Genomic DNA, 27,200 nt, shown 5'->3' on the forward strand with positions numbered 1-27,200 from the left:
TTGGTTTTTACTTTGTTTCCTAAAATACTCTCAGCAGTTAATGGCATTCTAAACCCACGATTCATCTGTTTGGTTGAGAAGTGCTGAGGGAGGCTGAATGAGCGTAGGATCTCTCTCTCTGTTCCACCCAGGCTGTCTGTGTCTGCCTCAAGGCATCCTCCTGCCTTGGCTGTGCACACTGGTTTCATTCCTTTGTGATTTTTTTGTATCATGTGTAATATTAGTCTGCTCCTTTCATTGTAAATGCCAGACTAATCACTGTATAGTCCTAGTGTCACTCTTGCTTTGGTTGCAGGCAGAACTTCATACAGGGTAGCTGCAAACTCCCTACATAGCCAAGGCGAGTCTTGAGTGCCTAATCTTTCTGTTCCCACCTCCCAAGTGCTGGGCCTACAGGCAGTGCCACCACACCAAGATACTTTCTTATTTTGAAATAATACATTAATGTTAAAAGATGTCTGTTCGGGGGCTCTATTCAGTGGTAGCAAACTTCCCAATATGGTTGAGCAGCAAAACAAACAGAAACTTCAACATAAACAAATGCTAATAATATGATATAAGGAAAGTACCCACGCCTGACTAATGTTACAGGTCTGAAATCCAAGATATTTAGCATAGCTAGAGTTTCTTGGACATGCCAGCATTTGAATGATGACACAGACTTCCTGATTTTATCATATCCTAGGCCTTAGCTTAGGCCACTACCCAGTTAGTTCACAACTGTGAGTGGGGAAGGTAATGAACCAAGAGACTAACAGTACCAAGGTCCAGCCAGTCCTCACCTTTCTGCCGGTACAAAATTGACAATTGAATAATATGAAGACAACCTTCACACAGTGTACAAAAGTCACCTCAACAATTTAGGAGACAGAGCCAGAACAATGTTAGTCCAAGGGCCAGTCTGGGCTAGAGATTTGAGTTTAAGGCCAACCTGAAGAACTGAACACGACCCCGTTTTAGTGGAAGAACACTTGTCTGCAGAGACATGAGGGCCCACCCCCATTTTTCCCAACACTGCCCCTCCAGAGGATGATAAAAACAGATCCGTGACAGACAGGTTGGAGAGTGGGCTCTGCAGGCAGTGGTAGTTACTGTTTCTTCCAGAGGGCCTGAGTCTTTACACTAAGCAGGGAGGCTCATACCATGGTAACTCCAGGTCCAAGGAGTCCCAACATTTCTTCTGACCTCCAAGGGCACTTACACATATGTGGGATATACACAAAGACACATATGCATAAATAAACATGTAAGACAACCAGAACCATTTACAATGCAATGCATCGAATTATACTGTCTCCTTAGGGAACTTATAGTAAAGCATAAAATGGTAATGAAAACAGAGGGTCCCGAAAAAGAAGCCTAACAGAGCCTAAAGTCAAATGCACAGAACCTGAAGGTACTGCAGAGAGCCGTGACTGAATGGGAAGACACACCAGACACACCACCAGACACCACCACCAGACACACCACCAGACACCACCACAATCCTTTGTTTTTGACACAGCCTCTCTGTAGCCCTGGCTGTCCTGGAACTCACTGTATAGACCAGACTGGCCTTATCTCAGAGATTCTACCTCTGCCTCTTACATCCTCACATTCTTGAGTGTAGAGATTCAGCACCATTAAGGGGTGACTTGATTTGATAGCTGTTAACTCCAAAATTTCATCTTCCCAGAAAAAAAAAATACTTTTGTGTTTTAACCTGTCTGTTGTTTTGAGAATCACCATGTTCATGTAACTTTTTTTTAAAGATTTATTTATTATATATAACTACACTGTCGCTGTCTTCAGACACACCAGAAGAGGGCATCGGATCCCATTACAGATGGTTGTGAGCCACCATGTGGTCGCTGGGAATTGAACTCAGGACCTCTGGAAGAGCAGTCAATGCTCTTAACCGCTAAGCCCATTCTTTTTTCTAAAAACTAAGTTGAAAAAAAGAAGAAAGAAATGAGTAAGTGTGGAATTTAGAAGCATCTAGACATTGGTTTTGGCTCAGTGCTTGCCTTTGAAAACATGAGGCCTTAGGTTCAATGGCTGTTCTGCCTCTACCCATCCCGACCCCCAACAACAACACAAAAAGATGAGGCTTAGTGTTTAATTTTCAGAAATTATATAAAAATAATAGAAATTATAGAAAAATCTTTTTACAAAAACAAGGTGTGTTAGTTTGTGGATGTGGATCTGGTGTGTGTATATATAGAGTCCATACAGTTTCCAAAGCACGCATACATAGGTCAGAGGAAATATTGCAGGAGCTGGTTCTTTCCTAACCGTCCTGTGAGTGCTGGGGGTTGAGCTCAGGTCATTAAATGTGGCAGCAAGTACCCTTACCCTCTGAACTGTCTTGTCAGTTTCTGATAAAGGGTCTTACTCTGTAGTAAGTAAATTACTCTGTAAATGAAGAACAGGACAGTTCTTCTGTCCTGTCTTACGTCTATTTAATTAGATAGAGGTAACTAGCTAAATACTAGCCAGTCTGCCTAATGCTTCTTTCAAAAGAGGTGGAGACTACACTGCTGGAAGGGTGTCGTCCTTGAGATACTGTTAAACAAAAAGGGAAGTGGCCAAGTAATTAGTAATTAGTATAAATGTTATTTTGTTTAGAGGAAGAACATAGGCTGAATCAGAATCAGTTATTGCATTTGGCACATTGCTGGAAAGAGACTGGAATCCAAAATGGTTGCTTTGTACAGAAGTGTAGGTGACTCGGCAATAGAAATAACAGAGACATTGTTTCTTTTTGGTTCTTTTTTTCAGAGCTGGGGACTGAACCCAGGGCCTTGTGCTTCCTAGGCAAGCGCTCTACCACTGAGCTAAATCCCCAACCGAGACATTGTTTCTTTATTCATAAGAGACACCATTCTGTACTTTGTGTATTGTTAAAACCTTATTATTGATATGTTATCCAATAGAAAGAACACTCTGGGGGCTGGATGTCATGATACACTTTCTAACCCCAGCACTTGAGAGGTGGTGAATGTAGGATCCCTGAGTTTGAGGTCAGCCTTGTCTACATAGCTGGCTCTAAGCTAGGGAGTGCTTCTTAGTGAGAGCCTCTGTATTAAAAAGATTAAGTTAATTTGTATTGTAGTCTAACTGATATCTTTCCCATTTTCTCTCTGGTGGTGCAGACTGAGCGTCAGGTGTCTCGGTGGTTTGTTCAGTGCCTCCGGGAACAGTCCATGCTACTAGAAATTATTTTCCTCTATTATGCATACTTCGAGATGGCACCTAGTGACCTACTGGTACTTACCAAGATGTTCAAGGAGCAAGGGTTTGGTAGTAGGCAGACCAATAGACACCTTGTGGATGAAACCATGGATCCCTTTGTAGATCGCATTGGGTAAGTCTGAATGATTGTGGTTATGAAATGTGTACAGTGTTTAGTCCTCTGGTGTTGGAGCAGAGAGGGAAGATGTACTATTCCCTTAGTGTGTGGGGAGGTAGCTGTGTGTGTTGGCATGTCCTGTTCATTTGGGAAGTATAGTCTGGAATTAAGGGGACTTGTTCTCTCAAAACTGTCCTGTTCTTATCATTATTTCTACTTTTGTGTATGAGTGTTTTGCTTTCGTGTGTGTGTGTGTGTGTGTGTGTGTGTGTGTGTGTACATGTGTACTATTTGTGTACCCGTGTGTGTGTGTGTGTGTGTGTGTGTGTGTACATGTGTACTATTTGTGTACCCGTTGGCTTTAGAGGACAGGAAATGGCATTGAGTCCCCTGTATGGCCTCCTGTGTGTGGGGAACTGAACTGGATCCACTGCAAGAGTAGCGAATGCTCTTCGCCGCTTAGTCATCTCTTTAGCCCCACAGACATTCTGCCTCTTCTTTGTTTTTCAAGACAGGGTTTCTCTGTGTAGCCCTGGCTATCCTGAAACTCACTCTGTACACCAGGCTGGCCTGGAACTGAAAAGCCTGCCTCTGCCTCCCAAGTGCTGAGATTAACGATGTCTCCTCAACTGCCCAGCAAAGACGTTCTGTCATAGTCTAGGAGGTCAGTCCACTCATCCCTTCAACAAAGAGTACTTGGTGAGCTGCTAGAACAGGCTCAGTGCAGGGACCACGATGACACTGAAGAGTGGGAGGTTTGGTCTCTGCTGTTTGAAGTCCTTGTCTAGATTCTTTTAATGTATTTTTTTCTGTACTGATGGCTATGGATATATCCACATGTTGAGGCCTTCTATACTGTGAGGAAAGAAAGGCATTTGAGGAATGAAAGCTGGTCAGTTGTAAGTAATGGCTATAGACACTTTCAGTGTTAGTTCCGAGTCGTCTTGAGTGATACACACGGCCACAGGCCAGTGTCAAGTACTTGCAACTGAGGTGCACTAGAAACAAGAACATAAAATACATTCCAAGGTTGGAGATTCAGCTCTGGTGGAGTACGTGCTGCTTGTCACACACGGGCCCTGGGTTTGGTCCTCAGCACCACAAAACCAAACCCTTTTGTCTTTAAAAGCACAGCAGGGGCTGGGTGATGGAGGCACACACCTTTAATCCCAGCATGGGAAGGCAGAGGCAGAGGCAGGAGGATCTTTATGAGTTTGATGCCAGCCTGGTCTACAGAGTAAGTTTCAGGACAGCCAGGGCTGCACAGAGAAACCCTGTCTTGAAAAACAAAAACCAAAACCAACCCAGGCGCAGTGGGAGCAAAGAGTGTGAGAATGCTCCTCAGTAACCGTTGATGGCGAGTACATTGTAGCTGCCGTCAGTTTCAGCACAGCTCAGAACAGCGTGACGGAGACGATGGATGGTGTGGGTTTCCCTCTCCAGGTACTTCAGTGCCCTTATCCTGGTGGAAGGCATGGATATTGAATCCTTGCACAAGTACGCGCTGGACGACAGGAGAGAGCTGCACCAGTTTGCCCAGGATGGGCTTATCTGCCAGGTGAACTTGCAGAGCCCTTCCCTTTTTGGGATGATTTTTAACCTCTGAACTACCCTGATGCACAGAATTTTTAGTGAGGTCTGGGAGAAGTCAGTTATTTGTGCAGAGATGATCACTGAAGCTGATAGGAAGCCGACTCACTAGCACGGGTGGCCTGAGGACAAAGCCTTTGGGGTTATGGGCATTCGTGGGTTTTATAAATAAAAAGAGGGGGGTGATGAATAATGATTAGAAAGACAGAAAGGGAGAGGTCATGGAATGTTCAAGAAGGATCAGGCTGATAACAGCTCTAAAGTCTTAATGTGTATTTTATAGTTTTAAACTAAGATCATATAAAGTCAGAGAAAATTGTGGGCAACTGTTAAGAGTGGTTGGGTTTCCTAGCAGGGGGTGGGCGGAAGGTGCGGACAGTGTTGTGGAGGAGCCAGGGTCTTGAGGTGATAGGCTCGCTTGAACATGCTGACGTGCCTTTACCTCTCATAGACTGAAGTATTTTCTCCCCTCCCTTAGGATATGGATCGTATAATGTTGACCCTGGGAGACATTCCACACCATGCCCCTGTGCTTTTGGCCTGGGCTCTCCTCCGTCACACACTGAACCCAGAAGAGACCAGCAGTGTGGTCAGGAAGATAGGGGGCACGGCCATCCAGCTGAATGTGTTTCAGTACTTGACTCGACTGCTCCGGTCACTTGCCAGCGGTGGGAATGATGTAAGGCTTCATTTGTTGGGAGTTGAACATGAGAAGGTCAGGCCCTGGAGAACAATGAGACCTGAGGTAGTGACTTGGCTCATTGTGGTTTTTATTCTTTATTGAGGTAGGATCTTTGTCTGTAGCCCTAGCCAGCCTTGAACTCTTGGTCCTCCTGCCCTAGCCTCTGAAGGGGTGGAAGCACAGACATGTGCCACTCTGCCAGCTTTGTGATGATGTCACTGGCCTTGTAAGATGGTCAGACAGCAGTCTTAGCACCCCGAAGTGATATCTTACTTGTCGAGGGAATACCAGCTAACGTACACCTTAGAAAGCTGAGACCCAGGAAGAGGTCCTTTGCCACAAACAGCAATACTTGGTAAGTGGTAAACAGAGTCTGAATGATAAGTCTGAGCACGTGGTTCTCAGCCTTTGGGGGTCGGATGACCCTTTCATAGGGGTCACAATCAGAAAAAAGTAATTTACATTACAATTCATAACAGTAGCCAAATTACAGTTATGGAGCAGCAACGAAATAGTGTGTGTGATTGAGGTCAGCACAGCATAAGGCACTGTGTTAAAGGATTGCAGCGTCAGGAAGCTTGAGAACACTGCTCTACAGGGACTTTCAAATAGCTTCTCAGATTTATTACTTTATAATCTGTTAGAGACAAAAAAGCAAATTCTTGAGATTTCCTTAGGAATACTGGCTGCAATATTACAATTTTAGAAGTCATTGAATTTTGGACATCTGACTGAGAACTCGTTCACCTGTAGCAGTAAGTGGGAAACTCTTCTGAGTCTCTGCTTGAGGCTCAGATGGACTTTGCTGGTTGATTTAGTTAGCTCATGGTGATGTACCAGGGCCAGTCTCAGTGGTCAGATGTTTACCTCACATCATTGGGGTCTGAGAATTAATCTTCTGTGCCACCCCCCCCCCCAAAAAAAAAAAAAAAAACCCAGGGAGAGGAGGAAGAGAAGTAGAAAAGGTAGGTTTGGCATTGGAATCTTTGGTTTCCCCTACTGAGTAGAAGACTGTGCTCCTAGAAAAGCCTGCTCAGATGTTTGTAACCTCACTCCTGTCACAGTCACCTTCATGGTGGCCGGAATGTAGAGCTGGGAATGTCCTGCACGATCTAGAAGTAAACTATGGCACAGCAGGCAGCAGGCGTTGCTCACTGTTTAGAAATCAGTGACTTTGTATCTCAGGAGACAGAACCAGGCAGATCTCTGAGTTCAAGGCCAGCCTGGTCTACAGAGCAAGTTCCAGGACAGCCAGGGCTACACAGAGAAAACCTGTCTAGAAAAGAAAATAAAAGGAGGAGGAAGAGGAAGAAGAAAAAGAAAAAGAAATCCACTATGAAACCCTGAGAAAATATGGAAGAGGGCTGTGTATACAACTTGGTTATATACAGCATCCCCTAGCATACATGAGGCCTGGGTTTGATTCCCAGGTCCCAGCAAACCCTTTCCATGCCCATGAAAACCAGTTGGAGAATCCTGATGCATATTACTAACTAAAGAAGTAAATTTGAAGGGGCCACATAGTGTGTCGTTCCACCAGTGTGACATTCTTGGGACTGTCAAAAGGGGCTGCTGCCAAGGCTGAGCTGGGAGGAGGGTGAGTCTGTCAAACGGGGCTTCTGGGGCAGTGAGGAGCTTTCTCTGATGTCAGCCTAAAGCTGCCAAGAGCTGCTCTTTGGGTCTGGGGATTAAGCTCAGTAGCAGAACATGAGCCTAGCCATTTGTCATGAGACCTGGGGTTCAAACCCCAGTACCACAGGAAGTTTTACAAAGAACTTAGTCTTAAAACAGAAACCTCAGCTGATAGGTAGGCACCTCTCTGAGCTGCAGGCTGATGACTATTGGTGTCTCATTTGGATTCGCTTATAGAGGCTCTAGGGCGTATCCAGTGTCTTGGCTGGATGTGGTCTTTTTTCATTTTCTTTTCTTTTTTGTTTGTTTCTTTGTTGTTGTTTTGAGATAATTTCTCTCTGTAGCCCTGGCTCCCAAGTTCTGGGGTTAAGGGTGTGCATCACATGGCCCGGCTCCGGTTTTCTTTTTATCCACAAAAACTTGGTCATTTTGAGATTAGTTCCTTTGGTTTTAGTCCTGGGTTGTAATGTTTGTTAGTCCTTCCTTCTAATCTTGCAACTAAATTAGGAGAGTTTGGGATTCCTTCGGTTGGTTCTCAAGGGCTCTAACTATGGTGGCTGAGTCTTGCAGAGTCCTGTTGTTCAGACTTAGCCACTTGTTGTCTTGTCATTCCAGTGCACCACGAGTACCGCCTGCATGTGTGTCTACGGTCTTCTCTCCTTTGCTCTCACCTCACTGGAGCTGCACACACTGGGCAACCAGCAGGTCAGTACACGGCTGTCCTAGCACTGTCAGGCTACCCCTCAGTTACAGTCCAGTCACCACACCACCCTCAGAATTGCTTCTTGCTATTTCTATTCTACTTATTTATTTCTTTGTTTATAGTTTTTAAAGACAAGGTTTCTCTGTGTAGTCTAGGCTGTTATGGAACTCGATTTGTAGACAGGTTAGCCTAGAACTCAAAGGTCTTCTTTCTGCCTCTCCCTCTGCCTCCTGAGTGCTGGGATTAAAGGCGTACACTACCACTGTCTGGCTTTATCATTTGTAATGATCAGTGTTTTATAAATTGATGAAAATGAGATTGTTGTCAATTGAAGGACTCAGTTTTTCTGCCCTGTCCTTTGAAGCATAGAAAGGGTTAAAGCCCAGGTAAAATGTTAAGGCCCGGGGTTGGGGATTTAGCTTAGTGGTAGAGCACTTGCCTAGCAAGCTCAAGGCCCTGGGTTCGGTCCCCAGCTCCAGAAAAAAAAGAAAAAAAAAAAAAAAAACCAAACAAAATGTTAAGGCCCAGGTAACAGTTCCTGGCTGGCCTGCCATTTTATGCTGCTACTAATATTATAGGGACCCTTTCCCATATTGGAAACCAATCACATCAGTTAAATACTGCTTTATGTAGTTACCCATAATAAGCTTGGACCCAAACCAACCACCCAGTAGCACTTCTGTACGAGTGTATAGGCTTTGGTATTTACCTTTATAAGCCGCCCCTGGGATGGACCCCAAAATAAGAGAGACACCTGGATCAATGTAGAATAAGGCTTCCATTTTGAGTAGGGATTGAGTAAAGTTTAAGTTCCCAAAACCTCCCTGGGAACTTACATCCTATTTAGCAGATGGAGACATGTGCATGGGTGACTGACATCCTGGTTGGCAAGCTAAGACATGAATGTCAGGCAAGGCAAGTCCCATCCTGCTTGACAAGGCATGAATGTTAGACAAGGCAGCAGTTGACTACCCCAACCAATGGGAGCAGGGTAAGTATACAGCAAAGGCATGTTCCTAAGGAAGTCCCCTAATCCTAAATCTTGATTGGTAGAATAACTGGACACAGATGATTATGAGTCTCAGTCTTAAAAGCTTTGTAGAATCTTTTTTTTTTACATCTGTAATTTTGTTTTAATATTTATCCATTTATTATATATAAGTACACTATAGCTGTTCAGACACACCAGAAGAGGGCATCAGATCTCATTACAGATGGTTGTAAGCTACCATGTGGTTGCTGGGATTTGAACTCAGGACCTTTGGAAGAGCAGTCAGTGCTCTTAACCACTGAGCCATCTCTCCAGCCCAGCTTTGTAGAATCTTAACTCACTGTCATGGTTCAGATGGGAGCCCTGATTGGTCAGTACTGCTCAATAAACTAGCCGTGTCTGAGACTGGTGTTTATGTGGTTTGTCAGGTGACTGCTGTGACAAAACTATCCACTGCATAATCCTGCACTCCAACAGAAAATTAGAAAATGGTAAAGTTCTTGTGACTTCAGCTTTGACCTTATCCTTTGACATTGATCGGGAAGACCTGATGCTTTGGTAGAAAATGTTCAACTAGTTGTGGTGCATACCTTCGATCCTAGAACAGGAGACAGAGGCAGGAGGATCTCTGTGAGTTCAAGGCAGCCTGTCTACTGACAGCCAGGGCTTCATACTGAGACTCTGCCTTTAAGAAATGAAATAAAGGAAGAAAATGTCCTAGGGCTGGAGAGATGGCTCAGCACTTGCTCTTAGGGGACTTGAGTTTGGTTTCCAGAATCCACGTGATAGTTCCCAACTGCCTATACCCCTACCTCCATGGAACCTGATGCCCTCTTTTGCCGTCCACGGGCTTATGCATGCATACTTGTGATACTGAGTGAGTGAGGTTTCACTCAGTACTCCTTAAGTGACTGGCAGATGTCAAATGTGTTAAGCTAAGTGCTAAGGACACAGTAAGTTAGAAAGATACTGTTTCCGACTTAAGTGCTTAGGTGTAAGCATAATAATGGCACCATCTTTTTTGTGTGAGAGGTTGTGTCAAAACACAGTATTACCGACTTTCATCATTTCTATCCTACAGATCTGCATTTTCAGATCAAGAAGTTGAATTTGGTGGCCTAGCTTTGTGGTGCACGTCTTTATTCCCAGCACTCAGGAAGCAGAGGCAGGCGCATCTCTGAGTTCGAGGCCAGCCTAGTCTACATAATGTGTTCCAGGCCAGCCAGGGTTACACAGAGAAACTCTGTCTTGGGGGGGGGGGGGAAGAAGGTGACTTTGTGGATCTGTGTGCAGAGAAGAAATGCGTGCCTCAGCTTCTCAAGCAGTACTAGAACCATAGGCTTGCAGCAACATGCCAGAACTTCAAACTAGGCAGCATTTGCCATGACTAAGCCAGAACTCTTGACATGCTGTGTGACATGTTCACTGGTGTCCTTGTGGTAATGGAATACCATACAAAAGATAAAGTCGTTCATGCCAGAAAGACAAACCATTTCCTTCTCTCCACAGGATGTAATTGACACAGCATGTGAAGTCCTGGCAGACCCTTCTCTTCCAGAGCTTTTCTGGGGAACAGTAAGTATGTCAGGGGGACTTGTGCTGTAGCATTCTCTATAGCAGTGTTTCTCACCCTTCCTAGTGCTGCGACCTTTAGAGTACAGTGCCTCATGATGGGGTGAGCCCACATGAAATTATTCCATTACTACTTCACAACTCTAATGTGGCTGCTGGTTTGAATCATAATGTGAATTCTGTGTTTTCTAATGGACTCCTGTGAAAGAGTTGTTCGACCTCCACAGAGGTGATGACCCCAAGTTGAGAACTGCTTGCTCTAGAGTAAAGAGAATGATCAAACATTTCTGAGAAATTTTTAGAGTTAACATTTAACAGTCCAGGGCCCAGCTGGTCAGCACTTTCGTTGTAATGTGCTTCCAACTCCCTCTGGAGATGCTGCTGTTTTCTGCAGAAGCCTTGCAGACCACTGAGAAACGCTGTTATAAGATACTTTAAGGAGCTGGAGAGATGGCTCAGCAGTTAAGAGCATTGACTGCTCTTCCAGAGGTCCTGAGTTCAAATCCCAGCAACCACATGGTGGCTCACAACCATCTGTAATGGGATCTGATGCCCTCTTCTGGTGTGTCTGAAGGCAGCTACAGTGTGCTCACATATATAAAATTAAAAAAATAAATCTTTTTTAAAAAAGATATTTTAGATTGGACAGTACTTGTGTGTGCTGGCTAAGTGTCGGTGTGATTTTGGAGTAGTTCTCAACTTTAATAGAAGCGTTTAATGGAAGAAATTATACTGCTTGCCTATACAAAGGGTGTACAGGAGGAGGGCACTGGCTAGACAGGCAGTATATCATTTTTCAGTGGAATGTGAACATCTTAAATTATTAAGAAACTGTTATTTATCTCTATATAAAGGAAAACTGTATTTCTAGGTTTTCTTTTAAATGTATGAACTTTTAAAAAATATTTCTTTTAATGGACGGTGGTGGTGGACACCTTTAATCCTAGCACTTTGGAGGCAGAGGCAGGCAGATCTGAGTTTGAGGACAGCCTGGTCTACAGAGTAAGTTCCAGGACAGCCAGGGCTACACAGAGAAACTCTGACTCAAAAGAAGAAAGGAAAGAAAAAAGAAAAATACTATTTATCTTTATTTTCATTTTATGGGTATAATAATATATCTGTGCACATGTGCATACAGTGCCCAGTGCCCGTGGAGGCCAGACAAGGATGTTGGATACTGGAGTTGGGAGTTGCAGACAGTTGTGAGCTGCTGGGCGGGAGTGGGGTCCTCTGAAGCTCAGTCAGTTTTCTTCCTGCTGAGCCTGTTTTTGAGGATTTCTGAGCACTTAGGAAAAGGGATGACTTTGTCCTTTCTCCTTTAGGAGCCAACCTCTGGTCTTGGGATCATTCTGGACAGTGTGTGTGGGATGTTTCCCCATCTCCTTTCCCCACTTCTACAATTGCTCCGAGCCCTCGTGTCAGGGAAGTCCACTGCCAAAAAGGTGAGTGGTTTGGTCAGATTCCTAAAGCGTAGTGGGAGCGCTGGCTGAGGTGTCACTGGCACTCCTGTGTGCATCTGCATTGCCAGGGTGGAGTAGTCTGAGGTGAGTGAAAGATGCCAGTTGGCTGGTGTCCCCTCAGTTCTGTATGGGCACATTAAGATCATTCTGCTAGGTACCTGTGCTGTGAGACTAAGTGCTGCCTGGTACCTGCTTAGAGGGGAACAAGTTACACTCTGAGGGTGTGCTGGTGGTTAGTGCAAGGCCCTGGGTTTGATTGGCGTGGGTGGTAGGTGAGAGAAAGGAGAGGCAAGCAGAGAGAGCCAAGTCTGTGTGCAGAGTAAGGGGAACTTGGTTTAGGTGTGGAATGGTGAAGCCTAACTGAGAAGAGCAGAGGGCAGTTTTAAGAAGAGCCTTCTTTAAGAAGAGTCTGGGAGGAGGTTAGTAGACGGGCACAGACAGCTTACTGACTTAAAGAGCAAATGTAGAGCCCTTTGTATACCCCGTGAGTGAAGCTATGACTAGGTTTCTTTCTGGGTGTTGGCAGGTGTACAGTTTCCTAGATAAAATGTCTTTCTACAATGAACTTCATAAGCACAAGCCCCATGACGTGCTCTCTCACGAGGATGGAACGCTGTGGCGGAGGCAAACGCCCAAACTCCTGTACCCTCTAGGTAAGACGTGCTCTGCACACCCCTGTTTCAGGGGACAGTTGGCCCTGATGCTGGCTGCATTCTCTCACAGGAGTGCCCATGAGGCCCTTCCCCGTCTTCTCACTCCCTGTTGGTTCACTGAGTGCTGAGCGCCCCAACTCTGTGCTCGCTCGCCCCTCCTTCCTGGCTTCTTCGCCTTTTCTTCTTTTTTCTCTTTGCTGTTTGTTTGCTCTTTGTTTTCAGGGCTTCTTATCTTGCTAGTAGTCCACGCCGGCTCACAGTACATGATTTCCCTACTGCATTCTGAGCTTCTGCCTTTCTTTTTCTAATCACTGTTTTTGCATCACTGGTTTCTCTTGCTCTGTTTATTGTTGCTGTGCTGTAACGAGGTCAGCAGGACAGGTCTGCGTCACACAATGGGTGAAGGATCTGGTGTCTCCCTTCCACAGAATCCCTCTAAGTCATACTTGACACTTACAGACTGCATCGGGGGCCTCTTGCTAATCGTCCCAGTGTTCCTGTTGCTGTGATGTGCAGCGCAGCCAGAGCAGCCCGGGGAGGAAAGGGGTGTTTTCCTCTGCAGCTCCGTGTTACAGTTCGTCATCAGAGGAAGTCAGAATAGGAGCTGAAGCAGACCGTGGGGGCACTGCTTACTACAGTGGGCTGGGACTTCACCATTAGTCCAGAAACTGCCCCACAGACTTACCTGCAGGCCAGTCTGGAGGGGATATTTTCTCAGTTGGATTCTTGCTACTGACTCTAGCTTGTATCACGCTACCATGTTGGTAGCAAGCGCACTGATTCGGGACGCTATCTGAGCACCTTCTCTTGCTCCAGGGCAGCACTCAGGGCTCGGTTTCTGAAGAAAAGCCCTGCTGAGGATGTGGGGACAGTTCATGACTCTGGAGAGGTGTGTGTGTGTGTGTGTGTGTGTGTGTGTGTGTGTGTGTGTGTGTGTGTGTGGTGTGTGTGTCTCTGTGTATGTGGTGTGTGTGTGTGTGTGGTGTGTGTGTGTCTCTGTATGTGGTGTATGTGTGTGGTGTGTGTGTGTGGTGTGTGTGTCTGTGTGTGTGTGGTGTGTGTGTCTGTGTGTGTGTGGTGTGTGTGTGTGTGTGTGTGGTGTGTGTGTGGTGTGTATCTGTGTGTGTGTGTGTGTGTGTGTCTGTGTGGTGTGTGTGTGTGTGTGTGTGTGTGTGTGTGTGTGTGTGTGTGTTAGCCAGAGGCTGGCTTTGTGTTTATCCTGACTTGATGCTGACTTGATAACTTTTCACCCCTTAAACACTGCAGGTTTTGGTGATTTGCCTTTTAAAGGTTTCCCCCACAGAATCTAAGCAGTATGATATAGAATCGCTCCCGGATTGTATGGTTCTTTTCAGCACTCTACAGTTTAAGCCTTCTAGAGCTACAAACCAATACATCCTAGCCAATTTTGACTAGTTTAGTAATACAAAATATCAGCACACAGAAGAAAACAAAACCTGTCTTTTGTTATGCATATAATTCAAATAGCAAACTAAAAGAAAAACAGTTTTGCTGCTTTCTGTGTGTACATGTTGATATTAATGAAATATTCCTATATCATGTTTAGTTTTAGCATTTCAATTTGATTTAAACCTTTGTTTTGAAGGGGTTGTTTGTTTGTGTATGTGTTTTTTGGTTGTGAGCCTAGCCTTTAACGGCTGAGCCATCTCTCCAGCCCTGTGTATGTGTTTTTTGAGACAGTGTCTGTCAGCATAGCCCTAGCTATTCTGGAACTTACTCTGTAGACCAGGCTGTCCTCAAACTCAGAAATCCTACGCCCCGAGTGCCAGAAACGAAAGGTTTGAGCCACAGTGCGCTGCTCGGCGAGAGTCTATACAAGTCCTTGTAGAAATCACAAATGGAATAATGCGCTTTCTTCTGATACTGTCAGACTTCTACAAGCGTACTGGCAGCTCCACCATGTGGAGAGACTTGGGCATTGTTTGCTAAGTAATGTCAGAGTGAAAGTTAGTGAAAATCCAGTGGTGTTTCACTGACCTCTTACACAAGTGATTGTGCAGCCCGTGAACTGATGTGTAATGTGGGTCTGGAGGGTCAGGATGGCACCAAAGCACTCCAAAGGAGGTGGGTCTCATTCGTCATCATCATGCGGCATTTGGCATCATGTTTTATAATGTGACTTAAAAGTCAGAATTAAAAGTTAATAGGCTCAAAGAAGTAGAAAATAGTTCTTCTAATGTTTTGGGTTAAGATTTGACATTGGGCCGACTGTGGTAGAGACAGAAACAGGCAGATTGCTGTGAGGATGAGACCAACCTGGTCTACACAGCAAGTTCTGGGACAGCCAGGATTAAATATTGAGACCGTGTCTCAAAAGGAAAAAGACTGGATTAGCAAACTGCATGAAAACAATCACCATTGTAGTCTCTACCTGCTCGGCAGTGGGACTTCTGTGAGCCATCGTTGACTTGGTACATGGCTTACTCTGCTTTGTTCGCTAGGTTCTTCCACCCTGTCTCAGTGGAGTAATAATCCTCTTTATACACAGAGTGCATGGTCCAGAGTGCAGCTATGGCGAGAACAGCTTGTACAGCAATGTACAACAGGCTCAGATTTGGAAAGACTCAGCAACATTTTGCCAGCTTAGTTATTGCTTTTCGAATATTCCATGAAACTCAGCCACAATGGTGCTCCTAGGAGCTGCCTTAAAATGTTTAAAGATCAACGGGCTCTGCAAACCTTCCTGGCACAGTAGAGATGACTGATGGCTAAGCATACGTGCTGCTATTCCAGAGGACACCTCAGTACCACATAGAGAGGCTGATAAGCAGTTGTCTTGGTGACTTTTCTTGGTTGTGTCTCCTACAAGGACCAGCAGTGGGCTCCCTCTTCCTTCTCATCCTCTCCTACTGTTCTCGTTGGCATTGGGCCATTGTGAATAACACTGCGCTGGACATAGGAACTCTTAGGTCCTAGGGTTTCATTCTCAGTGAACACAGTCCTCGTAAAGGGATGGCAGGTGAAAAGGACTGTATAAAGTGGAAGCTTCCGAATAGCTGTTTGGGAGATAAATGAACGAGTGCTGTATGTGTAGAGAGGACTGCTGCTCCATTTAAAAGAGAAGGTTTTATCGTGGAGCATGGCTTGTTGGTATTTGTATTAGTCACAAAGCACAAGTATTCTTTTTGTTTTGAGACTAGTCTTACTTTGTAGCCCAAAATAGATTCTGCCTCCCAAGTAAACACTGGGATTAAATGAGAGGCAGCCCTACAGCAGGTAGTTCTATGAATAACACAAGAAATTTGATGTTAAGTGTACTGAAACCAGGCTGGGTGGCACACAGTTGTAGAATTCAGCTACCTGAAAGATTTGAGGCTGAAGGATCACTTGAGCCTATGAGTTCAACACCAGCCTGAGCAGGACTGTGAGATCTTGTCTACCAGCTACCTAACTAAGACCGTTTAGTGTGTGTGCTTATACTGGATTATGTTTATGGAGGTTACAGGACAACTTTTTGGAATTGGTTCTCTCCTTCCATCATGCGAGGTCCCAGGTGTCTGAGTTGGGTCATTATGCTTGGCAGCAAGTGTCTTTATCTGGTGGCCCTGATTTTTTGTTTGTTTTGTTTTGTTTTTAATTTGGGGCAAGTCAGGTGTGGTGGTACACACCTTCCTTCAACCCCAGTACTTGAGAGGCAGAGGCAGGCAAGTCTTTGTGAGTTAGAGGCCAGCCTGGTCTACACAGTGACACCCTCTCTAGAGAAAAAGAAAAAACAAAAGAGAAAATTTTGGGGTCAAGATCTCAATTCCCAGGGTGGGTTTAAACTCCTTGTGTTCCTCCGCTTCAGCCTCGGAAGTTTGAGGTTTCTGGTGTGCGTATGCTAGCGCAATTAGCATTTTTAACATAGAAGTCTCGGCGAGATGTCTGCTGAGCAGTCCTGTCTGTGTATTGGGTAGTGCTGTCTGCCAGACCCTCCTCCCGGATGTGTACTAGGGTTACAGGCATTTCTCTTCCCTAGGGGGTCAGACCAACCTTCGAATTCCTCAGGGCACTGTGGGCCAAGTCATGCTGGATGATAGGGCTTACCTTGTACGCTGGGAATACTCCTACAGTAGCTGGACCCTCTTCACCTGCGAGATTGAAATGCTACTCCACGTTGTCTCCACAGCAGGTAAGGGGCTCTTAGAGAGCAAGTGATAGGAAGAGTGGGTGTGCTTGCAGGAATGGAGGCAGAGACCCAAGTTGAAGGTAAAATTGGAAGCCATCTAGCCTGGGGTCTGAACACGCACACAGTTATCTTTTTATAGACTGGTGTGCTGAGAGGTCACAGGCTGTCTGTCCCCACAGATGTGATCCAGCATTGCCAGCGGGTCAAGCCCATCATTGATTTGGTTCACAAGGTCATCAGCACAGACCTGTCCATAGCAGACTGCCTGCTGCCCATCACATCCCGCATCTACATGCTGCTGCAGCGGTGAGTCCGTGGTTGGGAGCTTGCAGCACTGACTGTTGCTTTCCTGGAGCCTGGCCCTGAGCTCCGTGGGAGTCTTGTGGCCGTGATTCACCAGCCAAGGGCTTTCCTGTTCCTCAGAGCAGTGTGGTGAGCACTGGAGACTCCTGTTACTTCTCTCCCTGGGCTCAGCGCTTTGTTCTCTAAGCAGGTTGACGACGGTGATCTCCCCTCCGGTAAACGTCATTGCTTCTTGTGTCAACTGCTTAACTGTCTTGGCTGCTCGAAATCCAGCAAAGGTGAGATGAGAAGTCTTTGTAGCAGCTAAGAGATTCTCATGTGGTGTGAACATCTGGAAGGATGTAGACACTGAATTCTTCTTTTTCCTTCTCAGGTCTGGACTGATCTTCGTCACACAGGTTTTTTGCCATTTGTGGCCCACCCTGTCTCCAACATGACTCAGATGATTAGGTGAGCCAGGTCCTGAGTGGGTAGACCATACTGCAACGAATTGTTCCTGGTCGTGTCCAGTCTGCCTTTATTCATTTTAAAGAGCCTTCTGTCTTCTCGGGCCTGAGGGTCATTGGGGATAAGATGAAGAAGGGGCACAGCCCTGCTCTCCTCCGGGTACACTGGTGTTTCACGGGGTTTTATTTTGTTTCCCAGATAGGGTTTCACTAAATATGTAGCCCTGGCTGGCCTGGAACTTGCTATGTAGACCAGGCTAGCCTTGAATTCATAGAGATCTGCCTGCTTCTATCTTCTGAGTACTGGCTGGTTCACAATTTTTAACCTTTTGAGGGATAGAATGGGACTTTTCTCATGTAGCTGCAGCTACGTGTGTGGGCATTTACCTTCCAGCTAAGAGCGCAGGGGTGTTAGATCCAGAGACGTGGTGTCCTAGTGTCAGACAGTCAGTGTGCTTCTCCTCAATCTGAGGGTACGTGAGCTAGGCTGGTTGCTGAAACACAGGCTCCATCTCACTACCTCAGCCTATTCTGCTTCCATGACAGGTGTTTCCTCATGGCTCATTTGATTTCCACTCTAAACCTCTTAGACTTATACCTCAGTAAAGCATAATGGTACATTTCATTCCCTGGCTATAGAACTGCCTGCGTTTGGTTATTTCCCTTTGAGGAGGTGTTTGTGCTGAAGCCGTCTAGCAATAACAGGAGTGCCCTGTAGTCGGTTTCTTCAAACCTTGACCATTGCTCACGCTGTTATCCCTCTGCCTCTGTCTGTCCCTAGTGCGGAGGGGATGAACGCTGGAGGGTATGGCAGCCTTCTGATGAACAGTGAGCAGCCCCAGGGCGAGTATGGGGTCACCGTTGCCTTTCTGCGCCTGGTCACCACTCTTGTCAAGGTACCATCTGATGCGATAATTCTGGAGCAGCTCCCTGTTACCTGCTACTGTCATCACCTTATGCGGGGCATCTGTTCTGAGCCATGGCTTCTGGGTGTTGAGAGCGGCCAGTGTGTTCCTTGGTGCCTGCTTAATGGTAGGAGCTTGTTTAGTCGTCAGAAGGTTTGCAGTGAGAGTTGAGAACTCTGTGGCTCCTGCGGTGCCTGTTAAGCTATGAAACCATCATCCATGCGCACTTTATGCCCAGCCCCAGCATGTGGCTGCATGTACCCTCCATGGTCTGGTTTCAGTGCTTACCCCACAGGAGGCACCTGCTGCTCAGTCTTCTCAGCTCCTCCTTAAGCAGATTGTAGCCAGGAGCTGATAATGGCTCGGGACTCTGAAAACTAGAGTATAGTTAGAACAAGAATTGGGAATTGGAGAGAAGTAGGGACACTTGAAGTTCATTACTGACTACTTGAACTTCTTTGACCTTGGGCAGTTCTGAATTTCTGAGAGCATCTGTGACATGGGAATGTATTCAGTCACTCCCTGACTGACGGGGTTCAGAGGCTCACACGTGGAAAGAGCTCTGCAGCCAGCCTGGGGTCCCAAGACTAATCGAAGCTTCTCAGGAGCCCAACACAAAAAGAGCAGGTTTACAGTCTGTGTGGGCTGTAGAGTAAGGTGAGGCCTGGAGACTGTAGTTCTTTCTTAGAGACCGGGGTTTAATATAAACGTTACTACACACACAGCACTCAGCACCTTGCACATATCCTTCCAGTAGAAATAAGTGAAGGCTTAGAGAGAAATCATTGAGTCAAAGTGGGAGTCGGTTTAAGATAGAGAAATTGGAATTAGTCAGCACTGTCTTAATAGAGAGAGCTTGGGGCATCAGTGCTCTCCTCCCACGCCCCATGGTAGTAGAACGTCAAGTATGGGTGACAGTCATTGTCGGTAAGCAGCTTTCTTTGTTGTCGGCAGTCCTGTGTCTGGTGAATAGGGAACGTCTGTCCTGTCAGATTAAGTTTCCTTGTGCTCTTCCATGTCAGCACCTTTGGTGACATGGTCACCTCACCTTCTTGGCTGTTTTCTTCATTCACCACATGGTTCAGTTGAAGTAGGAATTTCTGATGTCTGCTTCTATTCTTGGTTAAAGTGTTCCTGGTTCTCCTTTGGACCTGTCTATGCTTTTGAGGTTAAATCTTGAGTAATAAAGGATGCCTCCTTACGTGGCCAAGGCCCTCACAGCACGCTCTCCCTCCCATAGGGACAGCTCGGTAGTACCCAGAGCCAAGGCCTGGTGCCCTGCGTGATGTTCGTGTTGAAGGAGGTGCTTCCCAGCTATCACAAATGGCGCTACAGCTCTCACGGCGTGCGGGAGCTCATAGGTAAGGACAGCACACACCCCAGAAGGTCTGCTCCCTGGAGGCCTTCCCCTCTCTTCTTTGAGGCAGGTCATTAACACATCATCACATGTCTTTTCTGGAGTCTAGGTTGCCTGATTCTGGAGCTGATTCATGCAATACTGAACCTGTGCCAAGAGACAGAGCTGCATAGCAGGTGATGGCGGATTGTGGGGCTCAGCAGGGGAAACACTATACTGGTTGTTTCTACCCAACATGTCACCTTAGTTGAATCCTGTCTTAACTAGAATGTTTACTGTTGTGCTAAAACACCATGTCTGAAACAGCTTAGTGAGGAAAAGGTCTACTACATTCCAGTCTGTCACTGAGGAGAGTCAGGGTAGGAACCCGGAGGCAGGAGCTGAAGAAACACTGCTTACTGGCTTGCTTGGCTTTCTTTCCTGTATACCCCAGTGCCACCTGCCCTGGGATGATCCCACCCACAACAGGCCGGGCCCTCCTACACTAAGGAATAACCCCTGGGCCAATGGCGGGGCGGGTGTTTCTCGGTTGAAGTTCCCTCTTCCCAAAGGACTAACCTTTGTCAAGTTGACAAAAATTAACTAACACAAACCCAAATCTCATTCATCTCTGCTTACGGTCACTGGCCACTGGCTCAGTGTCCTTCTTCCTTCTGGACAGAAAAGGACAGATGAAGGCGCATGTCTATACACATCAATTGTTGGGGTAGTTATGAAAGATGCTGCCTGTCTGTCAGAAAGGCTGTGTAGTGCAGTGTGCCACCGCCTCAGAGGTGCCTCTTAGCGAGTCACTGCAGGTTCTAGACTGTTCTACTTTATGCACTCGCGGCACTGAAACTTATCTGTATATTCGTCGTTTTAACATTTCTGTATATTGCATGAATGGGTTAATCCTGGATTATTTAAGCAACTGTTTCATCCATTAGTGTTCAGAGTACCTTCCTTTCAGGCAGCTGGCGGGGCACCTGGGGCAGTGCTCTACTCTCTGCTTAGGAGCTCCTAGTGACTGAGACCCCTCTTTTCCAGCCACACGCCCAGCCTGCCTTCCCTCTGCATCTGCAGCCTGGCTTATACCGAGGCTGGACAGACTGTCATCAGCATCATGGGAATTGGTGTGGACACCATAGACATGGTGATGGCTGCTCAGCCCCGCAGGTAGGGCCCCCTCTGTGCCTGCCTCGTTGACCTTCAGACCCATCTTAGCCTAACGTGTAGTCGCTTTGTTTGTTTTCTCATTCCCTTTTCTCCCTCCAACTCCTTCCACACCCTCCCCTGTACACCTTCAAATTGATGTGTTGTTAAACACACAAATGCCTACACACATAACCTGCCCAGTGTGTGCTCATAAATGTATAAATACAGTCAGCTTCGTACATTTGGTGTTGCCTATATGTCTATGATTTCAGGGCTGAGCCATTTGTGTTAGATAATAAACTGGCGGCTGATCTCTGGGAAAGACTAGTTCTCCTGCTGTCTGCCTTCCTTACTTACCTGCAGTCCTTTGTTTAAGCTGGCCCACTTGAGCTTCCCTGTCTTTAGCAAGTCTATTGGTATAGTAATCCCTTCAGGGCTTGTGGAGGCCGCCAAGCTGATGGGGTACCCTGGGGGGTGTTTCCTTTCTCTTTTTGTAAAGACAATCTCATAATAGCTTTCCTGGTCCTTGCAGTTTTGTTTTGTTTTGTTTTAATAACTTTGCGGCAAGATGGTGGTGGCAGGCCTTTAATCCCAGAATTTAGGAAACAGGTAGGTGAGTCTCTGAGTTTGAAGCCAGCCTGGTCCAGAGCAGCCATGGCTACACAGAGAAACCCTGTCTCCAAACACGAAAACAAAAAACTGTGGTATTTCCTAGCTAGTGGCTGCTGCATAGCCTCTTCCCTCTCCTAGTCTGAATGGGGCTCCTACTGCAGTCTGGCTCGTGAGAGCACACCCTGACTGAGACCGTCTTATCGGAACTAACTGTGATCTCCATTTGGCACCTAGTGATGGGCCAGAAGGTCAGGGCCAGGGCCAACTGCTGATCAAGACAGTGAAGCTGGCGTTCTCTGTCACCAACAATGTTATTCGGCTGAAGCCTCCTTCTAATGTGGTGTCCCCCCTGGAACAGGCTCTCACACAGCATGGTATGTGTTTCTCTTCCTTGGGCACATGTCTGCCCATAAAGGTGTATTTAATGCTCTATGCTTACACATCAGAAATGATTTCAGCTCGTTTCTCTAGACTTGGTAACAAGGGGACCCCTTCCTATTTTATTCTGAACTCCTTCTAATGACAGTGATACTTAAGGAGGGAGACTGGGGTCATATTTCCTTGGTTCAAATTTAGGTGTTGCTCAGCTGTGTGAGAACCTCAGGCATATTTAGGGTTGGTCTCAGATTTCTCATCCAGAATGATGTAGAAGTATATGGCTCTGACCCTAGTGTCCATGGGAGACTGAGGCAGGGGAATAAACTCAGCCAGGGCTGCCTAACACATAGAGTGACTACAGTGTGAGACGTTTCTTACCTGCAGGGTGCGGGTAATGGTTCTCACTATCCCGACACGGTGATGACAAAAGTGTAGAGAGCTGACAGCCGATTGACTGTGTGCAGAGGACATAGGGCCTGGCTCATGCCCACATGAGAAGGGCCAGGGCCACCTGCTGGTGAAGACAGCAAAACTGGAGTTCTCTGTCACCAGTCCATGATAAGCCAGTCTGTATGGCAAGATCTCTCAAAACACAGACAACCCTGAAAATACAAGCACAAAAGCCCTTCAAAGCACATGGCTCACATCACAGCGAGGCTTTTATATCATGTCAAAATCACTTATGACTTGTTTTTTTCATTTGCTATGCCAGGGTCTGAACCCAGGGCTTTGTGCGTGTTAGCAGGTGCTCTAGTACTAAGTCACTGCTCTGGCACCAGTTATGGCCAGGCTGGCCTTAGATTGATTGTACAGCCAAGGATGCCCTGGGACTCCTTTTTTCTCCTGTGTTTCAATTTGTTACATATGTCATGTTTGTGTTCATCATGTCTGGGTGTCAGCTCTTTCTTTCCATTATGAGGGTTCTGGGAGTTGAACTATGGTCATCAGGTTTAGCAGCAAGCACCTTAACCCACTGTGCCTTCTCAGTGACCCCTGCCCTTCGGTTTTTAGTCTTCCTTTCTTTACCTCCAAAGTGCTGAGATTACAAGCGTGCACTACTATGTCCAGCCAAAGGGTTTTGTGTTTTCTGAATGTGTGTGTATAGAGTGTGTGGTGTGTGTGTGTGTGTGTGTGTGTGTGTGTGTGTGTGTAGAATGTATGTGTGTAGAGAGTGAGCCCGCGCGTGTGTGTGTGTGTGTAGAGTGTGTGTGTGTGTGTAAAGAGTGAGCGTGTGTGTGTGTGTAGAATGTGTGTGTGTAGAGAGTGAGTGTGTGTGTGTGTGTGTAGAGAGTGAGCATGTGTGTGTAGAGAGTGAGCGTGTGTGTATGTGTGTGTGTAGAATGTGTGTGTATAGAGTGTGTGGTGTGTGTGTGTATAGAGTGTGTGGTGTGTGTGTGTGTGTGGAATGTGCGTGTGTAGAGAGTGAGCATGTGTGTGTGTAGAATGTGTATGTGTAGAGAGTGAGCATGTGTGTGTAGAGTGTGTGTGTGTGTGTGAGTGTGTGTAGAATGTGTGTGTGTGTGTAGAATGTGCGTGTGTAGAGAGTGAGCGTGTGTGTGTGTGTGTGTGAGCGTGTGTGTGTGTGTGTAGAGAGTGAGCATGTGTGTGTAGAGAGTGAGCGTGTGTGTATGTGTGTGTGTAGAATGTGTGTGTATAGAGTGTGTGGTATGTGTGTATAGAGTGTGTGGTGTGTGTGTGTGTGGAATGTGCGTGTGTAGAGAGTGAGCATGTGTGTGTAGAATGTGTATGTGTAGAGAGTGAGCATGTGTGTGTAGAGTGTGTGTGTGTGTATAGAGTGAGCGTGTGTGTGTGTGAGTGTGTGTGTAGAATGTGTGTGTGTGTGTGTAGAATGTGTGTGTGTGTGTAGAATGTGCGTGTGTAGAGAGTGAGCGTGTGTGTGTGTGTGTGTGTGTGTGTGTGTGTGTGTGTGTGTGTGTAGAGTGTGTGGTGTGTGTGCACGCGCCCGAAGGTGGAGGTCAGACTGTGGGACTTGGCTCTCTCCCACCAGCATGTGGGTTTGGAGGATTGACTCAGCCTTTACCGCTGGACAGTCTCACCATCTCCTGCTGACGGGTTCTTTTACTTTTTTTTTTTTTTTTTTTTAATTTCAGTACAGTGCCTTTTATAACCTATTTATTAAACATTTCTTTTAAAACATATCTTTGCATTAATGCAATGTATTGACCTGTTTATCCCCACATCCTGGTTATCTCTTTGCTGCTGAGAACAGGACTGAGCTGGCCACCTGAGCTTAGTCCGCCCAGTGGATGGTGTTTGGGAAGAACTGTAATGGGTTCCTGGCTCTCTGTTTGCTTTCCTTTAGGTGCCCATGGGAACAACCTTATTGCTGTCCTAGCCAAGTACATCTACCACAGACATGACCCAGCTTTGCCACGCCTGGCCATCCAGCTGCTGAAACGTTTGGCCACGGTAGGCTCCAGGTCGCTAGCTAGAGTTGGGAGGCATAAGCTTCCCTGCTGCTCTCCAGCTCTTGCCCACTGAGTGTCATTTCCTACTCCTGCGTACGTGTTTGCATGGGGTGTGCACCAAGTCTAGAGATGTGGGATCCCCAAACTAGAGGTCCAGGAGGTTGCGAGCTGCCTGACGCACCTGCTAGGGGTCAGACGCACTCGTCTGTAAGAGCAGCGCTGCTCTCATCGCTGAGTCGGCTCTCCATGGCAATTTTTCTTCTTAGACTTACTGATTTTATGTGTGTGTGTCTGCGTGTGTATGTAAGTACACACACTACCTGTGTGCCTGTGCCCAGAGAATTGGGGACAAGGAATTGGATCCCATGGAACTGCAGTTACAGATGGTATAAGCTACCGTGTGGGTGCTGGGAACCAACTCTGACTTCTATACAAGAGCAGGTTGGGGTTTTGAGACAGTCTCACATCCATGCTAGCCTGAAACTCATAGAGATCTGCCTGCCTCTGCCTCCTGACTCTGGAATCAAAGGTGTGCGCCACCATGTCTGGCTGAGAGCAAGTATTAACAAACACTGTGCCGTCTCTCCAGCCCCTGCACCTTTTACTCTTAACATCAAATTTTATATCCTTCCATCAGTCTAAAAGAAAGGTATCTCCTCATTTTTTACTTAATTCAGACTTGAGAAACATTTAGCGTGTGCGTCTGCATGCACATGGGTTCCAAAGGCAGGTCAGCAGTGGGTGTCTTCCTCGGTCGTGCCGTAAGACGGTCGCATCGAGTCTGGGGCTTGTCAGTTGGCTGCACTGGCTCATCAGCACCCACAGTCCTCTGGCTTCTGCCTCTGCAGTACTAGGATTACCGGTCCGTCTAGCCCAGCTCTTACACAGTCCTAAGGATCGGGACTCGTCTTCATGCTTGTACGGCAAGCACGTCACTGGTGTCTCTCCAGCACTTACTGCCTTCTTCGTCTCTTTCTTCTGTAAATTCTTTCGGACCTAGAACCTCAAACCTGTGTGTCCTGGTCTCCAGGTAGCCCCAATGTCAGTGTATGCTTGCCTGGGCAGTGACGCAGCTGCCATCCGTGATGCCTTCCTGACCCGCCTTCAGAGCAAGATTGAGGACATGCGCATCAAAGTCATGATCCTGGAGTTCCTTACAGTGGCTGTGGAGACCCAGCCAGGCCTCATCGAGCTGTTTCTGAATCTGGAGGTGAAGGACGGCAGCAGTGGCTCCAAGGTCAGCCTGCACTTTGTTAAAGCTGGGTGAGGGCTTTTTGGCAGCACTGTCCTGGAACTTGAACGCCCCCTGTCCTGCTGTAGGAATTCAGCCTTGGCGTGTGGAGTTGTCTCCATGTGGTGCTGGAGCTGATCGACTCCCAGCAGCAGGATCGATACTGGTGCCCACCTCTGCTGCACCGTGCAGCCATCGCCTTCCTTCACGCCCTGTGGCAGGACCGTAGGGACAGTGCCATGCTCGTCCTCAGAACCAAGTATGTCCCCTTGGGTGCTAGCTGATGCATGAGCTTGCCTGATCTTGTCTATAAAATGAAGTAGGTTTCTTGTGAGTTCACCAGATTATGCATGGAATACTTACTTAGCACACAGTTCAGTACCAGGGTCTCTTAGATGTCTTTTTCTTTCTTTTATTCTTTTTATTCATTTATTTGCTTTTTGGGTACAGGGTCACAAGTAGGATTGGGTGACCTGGAGCATGCTATGTAGACCTGCAGCCCTCTGCTTCCCACTTGCAGAGATTAAAGGTTTTGATCACCACACCTGGCTAGGGTTTTTGTGTTTTGCTTTTTTAAAGTTATTTTTATTTTATATTCATTGGTGTTTTACCTGTATGTACGTCTGTGTGTGGGCATCAGATCCCCTGGAACTGGAGTTACAGACAGATGTGAAGTAACTAACATGTGGTTGCTGGGGAATTGAACTCAGGACCTCTGGAAGAGCAGTCCGTGCTCTTAACCGCTGAGCCATCTCTCCAGCTCTTGTTTTCATTTTTTAAATAGTTAAAAAACAAAGGGTAGTTTTGTGGTTGTTTCGTTTTGTTTTTTAGGTTTTTCTGTGGGTTGTAAGCACATGTCACAGAGCTAAGTGTGGACATAGGACAACATGTCTGGCTTCTATGATGTGGGTCCTGGGAACTGAACTCAGATCATCAGTGTTGGCGGTTGTCTCTTGCACTCTTATTTTATTCTCTCTTTTTTGTTGTTTGTTTGTTTGGTTGGTTGGTTGGTTGGTTTGGTTTTGGGTTTTTTGAGGTGGTTTCTCTGTGTAGCCCTGGCTGTCCTGGAACTCACTCTGTAGAGTGGGCTGGCCTCTGCCTCTTCCTCTCACGTGCTGGGATGAAAGACTTGTGCAGCTACTGCCTGGCTCCCAATTGCACTTGTTAAGTGGAAGATGCAGTTTTATTTATGGACTTTTTATGTTTACATAAGAATAATTGATTTATGAGAAACATTTTAGGTTTGGGATATTAAAGCATGAAAAAATACCAGCATGGGGGACCAGAGGCATCTCAACACGTGTTTTTATCCTAGACCCAGGTTTTGGGAGAATTTAACGAGTCCGCTGTTTGGAACTCTCTCTCCTCCTTCAGAGACATCTGAGGTGAGCTCTGTGGAGGGCAGGGCAGAGGCATTAAGGAAAGGACCCTGCCTCAGGTTACAGCAGCCCCATCTGCAGAGCAGTGCTTGCCTCCTGTCCTCTGGGAAACAGACGGACATGGCTGCTCTGTTGCTCTAGCAACTCCACACTGGACACGGCGCCCTGTCCAGTGGCCTCTGCCTTTCGCTTCCCAGGAAGCAGAGTTTAATGTTTTCTGAGCGTTAGGCCCTTTCTGGCACCAGGTGGGTGTGGAGGTTTGTTACATGTGATTGGTGTGTTT

General features: G+C 46.6%; 1 protein-coding gene across 4 annotated transcripts in view; it reads left to right on the forward strand.

Moving 5' to 3' along the window:
* Nup188 (nucleoporin 188) overlaps positions 1-27,200 on the forward strand; it is a 56,345-nt gene that overhangs the window by 18,495 nt on the left and 10,650 nt on the right. For all 4 annotated transcript variants that reach the window (XM_006233905.4, XM_039106780.2, NM_001427655.1 and 1 more), the window contains exons 9-28: positions 3,135-3,346; positions 4,775-4,889; positions 5,400-5,600; positions 7,851-7,940; positions 10,439-10,504; positions 11,824-11,943; positions 12,488-12,614; positions 16,594-16,746; positions 16,923-17,049; positions 17,237-17,324; positions 17,420-17,496; positions 18,274-18,388; positions 19,638-19,758; positions 19,864-19,930; positions 20,781-20,909; positions 21,735-21,874; positions 24,202-24,308; positions 25,338-25,544; positions 25,628-25,797; positions 26,854-26,923. In XM_006233905.4, the coding sequence (XP_006233967.1) occupies positions 3,135-3,346; positions 4,775-4,889; positions 5,400-5,600; positions 7,851-7,940; positions 10,439-10,504; positions 11,824-11,943; positions 12,488-12,614; positions 16,594-16,746; positions 16,923-17,049; positions 17,237-17,324; positions 17,420-17,496; positions 18,274-18,388; positions 19,638-19,758; positions 19,864-19,930; positions 20,781-20,909; positions 21,735-21,874; positions 24,202-24,308; positions 25,338-25,544; positions 25,628-25,797; positions 26,854-26,923 (2,502 nt within the window). The remainder of the gene's footprint in view (positions 1-3,134; positions 3,347-4,774; positions 4,890-5,399; positions 5,601-7,850; positions 7,941-10,438; positions 10,505-11,823; positions 11,944-12,487; positions 12,615-16,593; positions 16,747-16,922; positions 17,050-17,236; positions 17,325-17,419; positions 17,497-18,273; positions 18,389-19,637; positions 19,759-19,863; positions 19,931-20,780; positions 20,910-21,734; positions 21,875-24,201; positions 24,309-25,337; positions 25,545-25,627; positions 25,798-26,853; positions 26,924-27,200) is intronic.

Source organism: Rattus norvegicus, chromosome 3 (genome assembly GCF_036323735.1).
Source record: "Rattus norvegicus strain BN/NHsdMcwi chromosome 3, GRCr8, whole genome shotgun sequence".
Classification (NCBI taxonomy): Eukaryota; Metazoa; Chordata; class Mammalia; order Rodentia; family Muridae; genus Rattus; species Rattus norvegicus.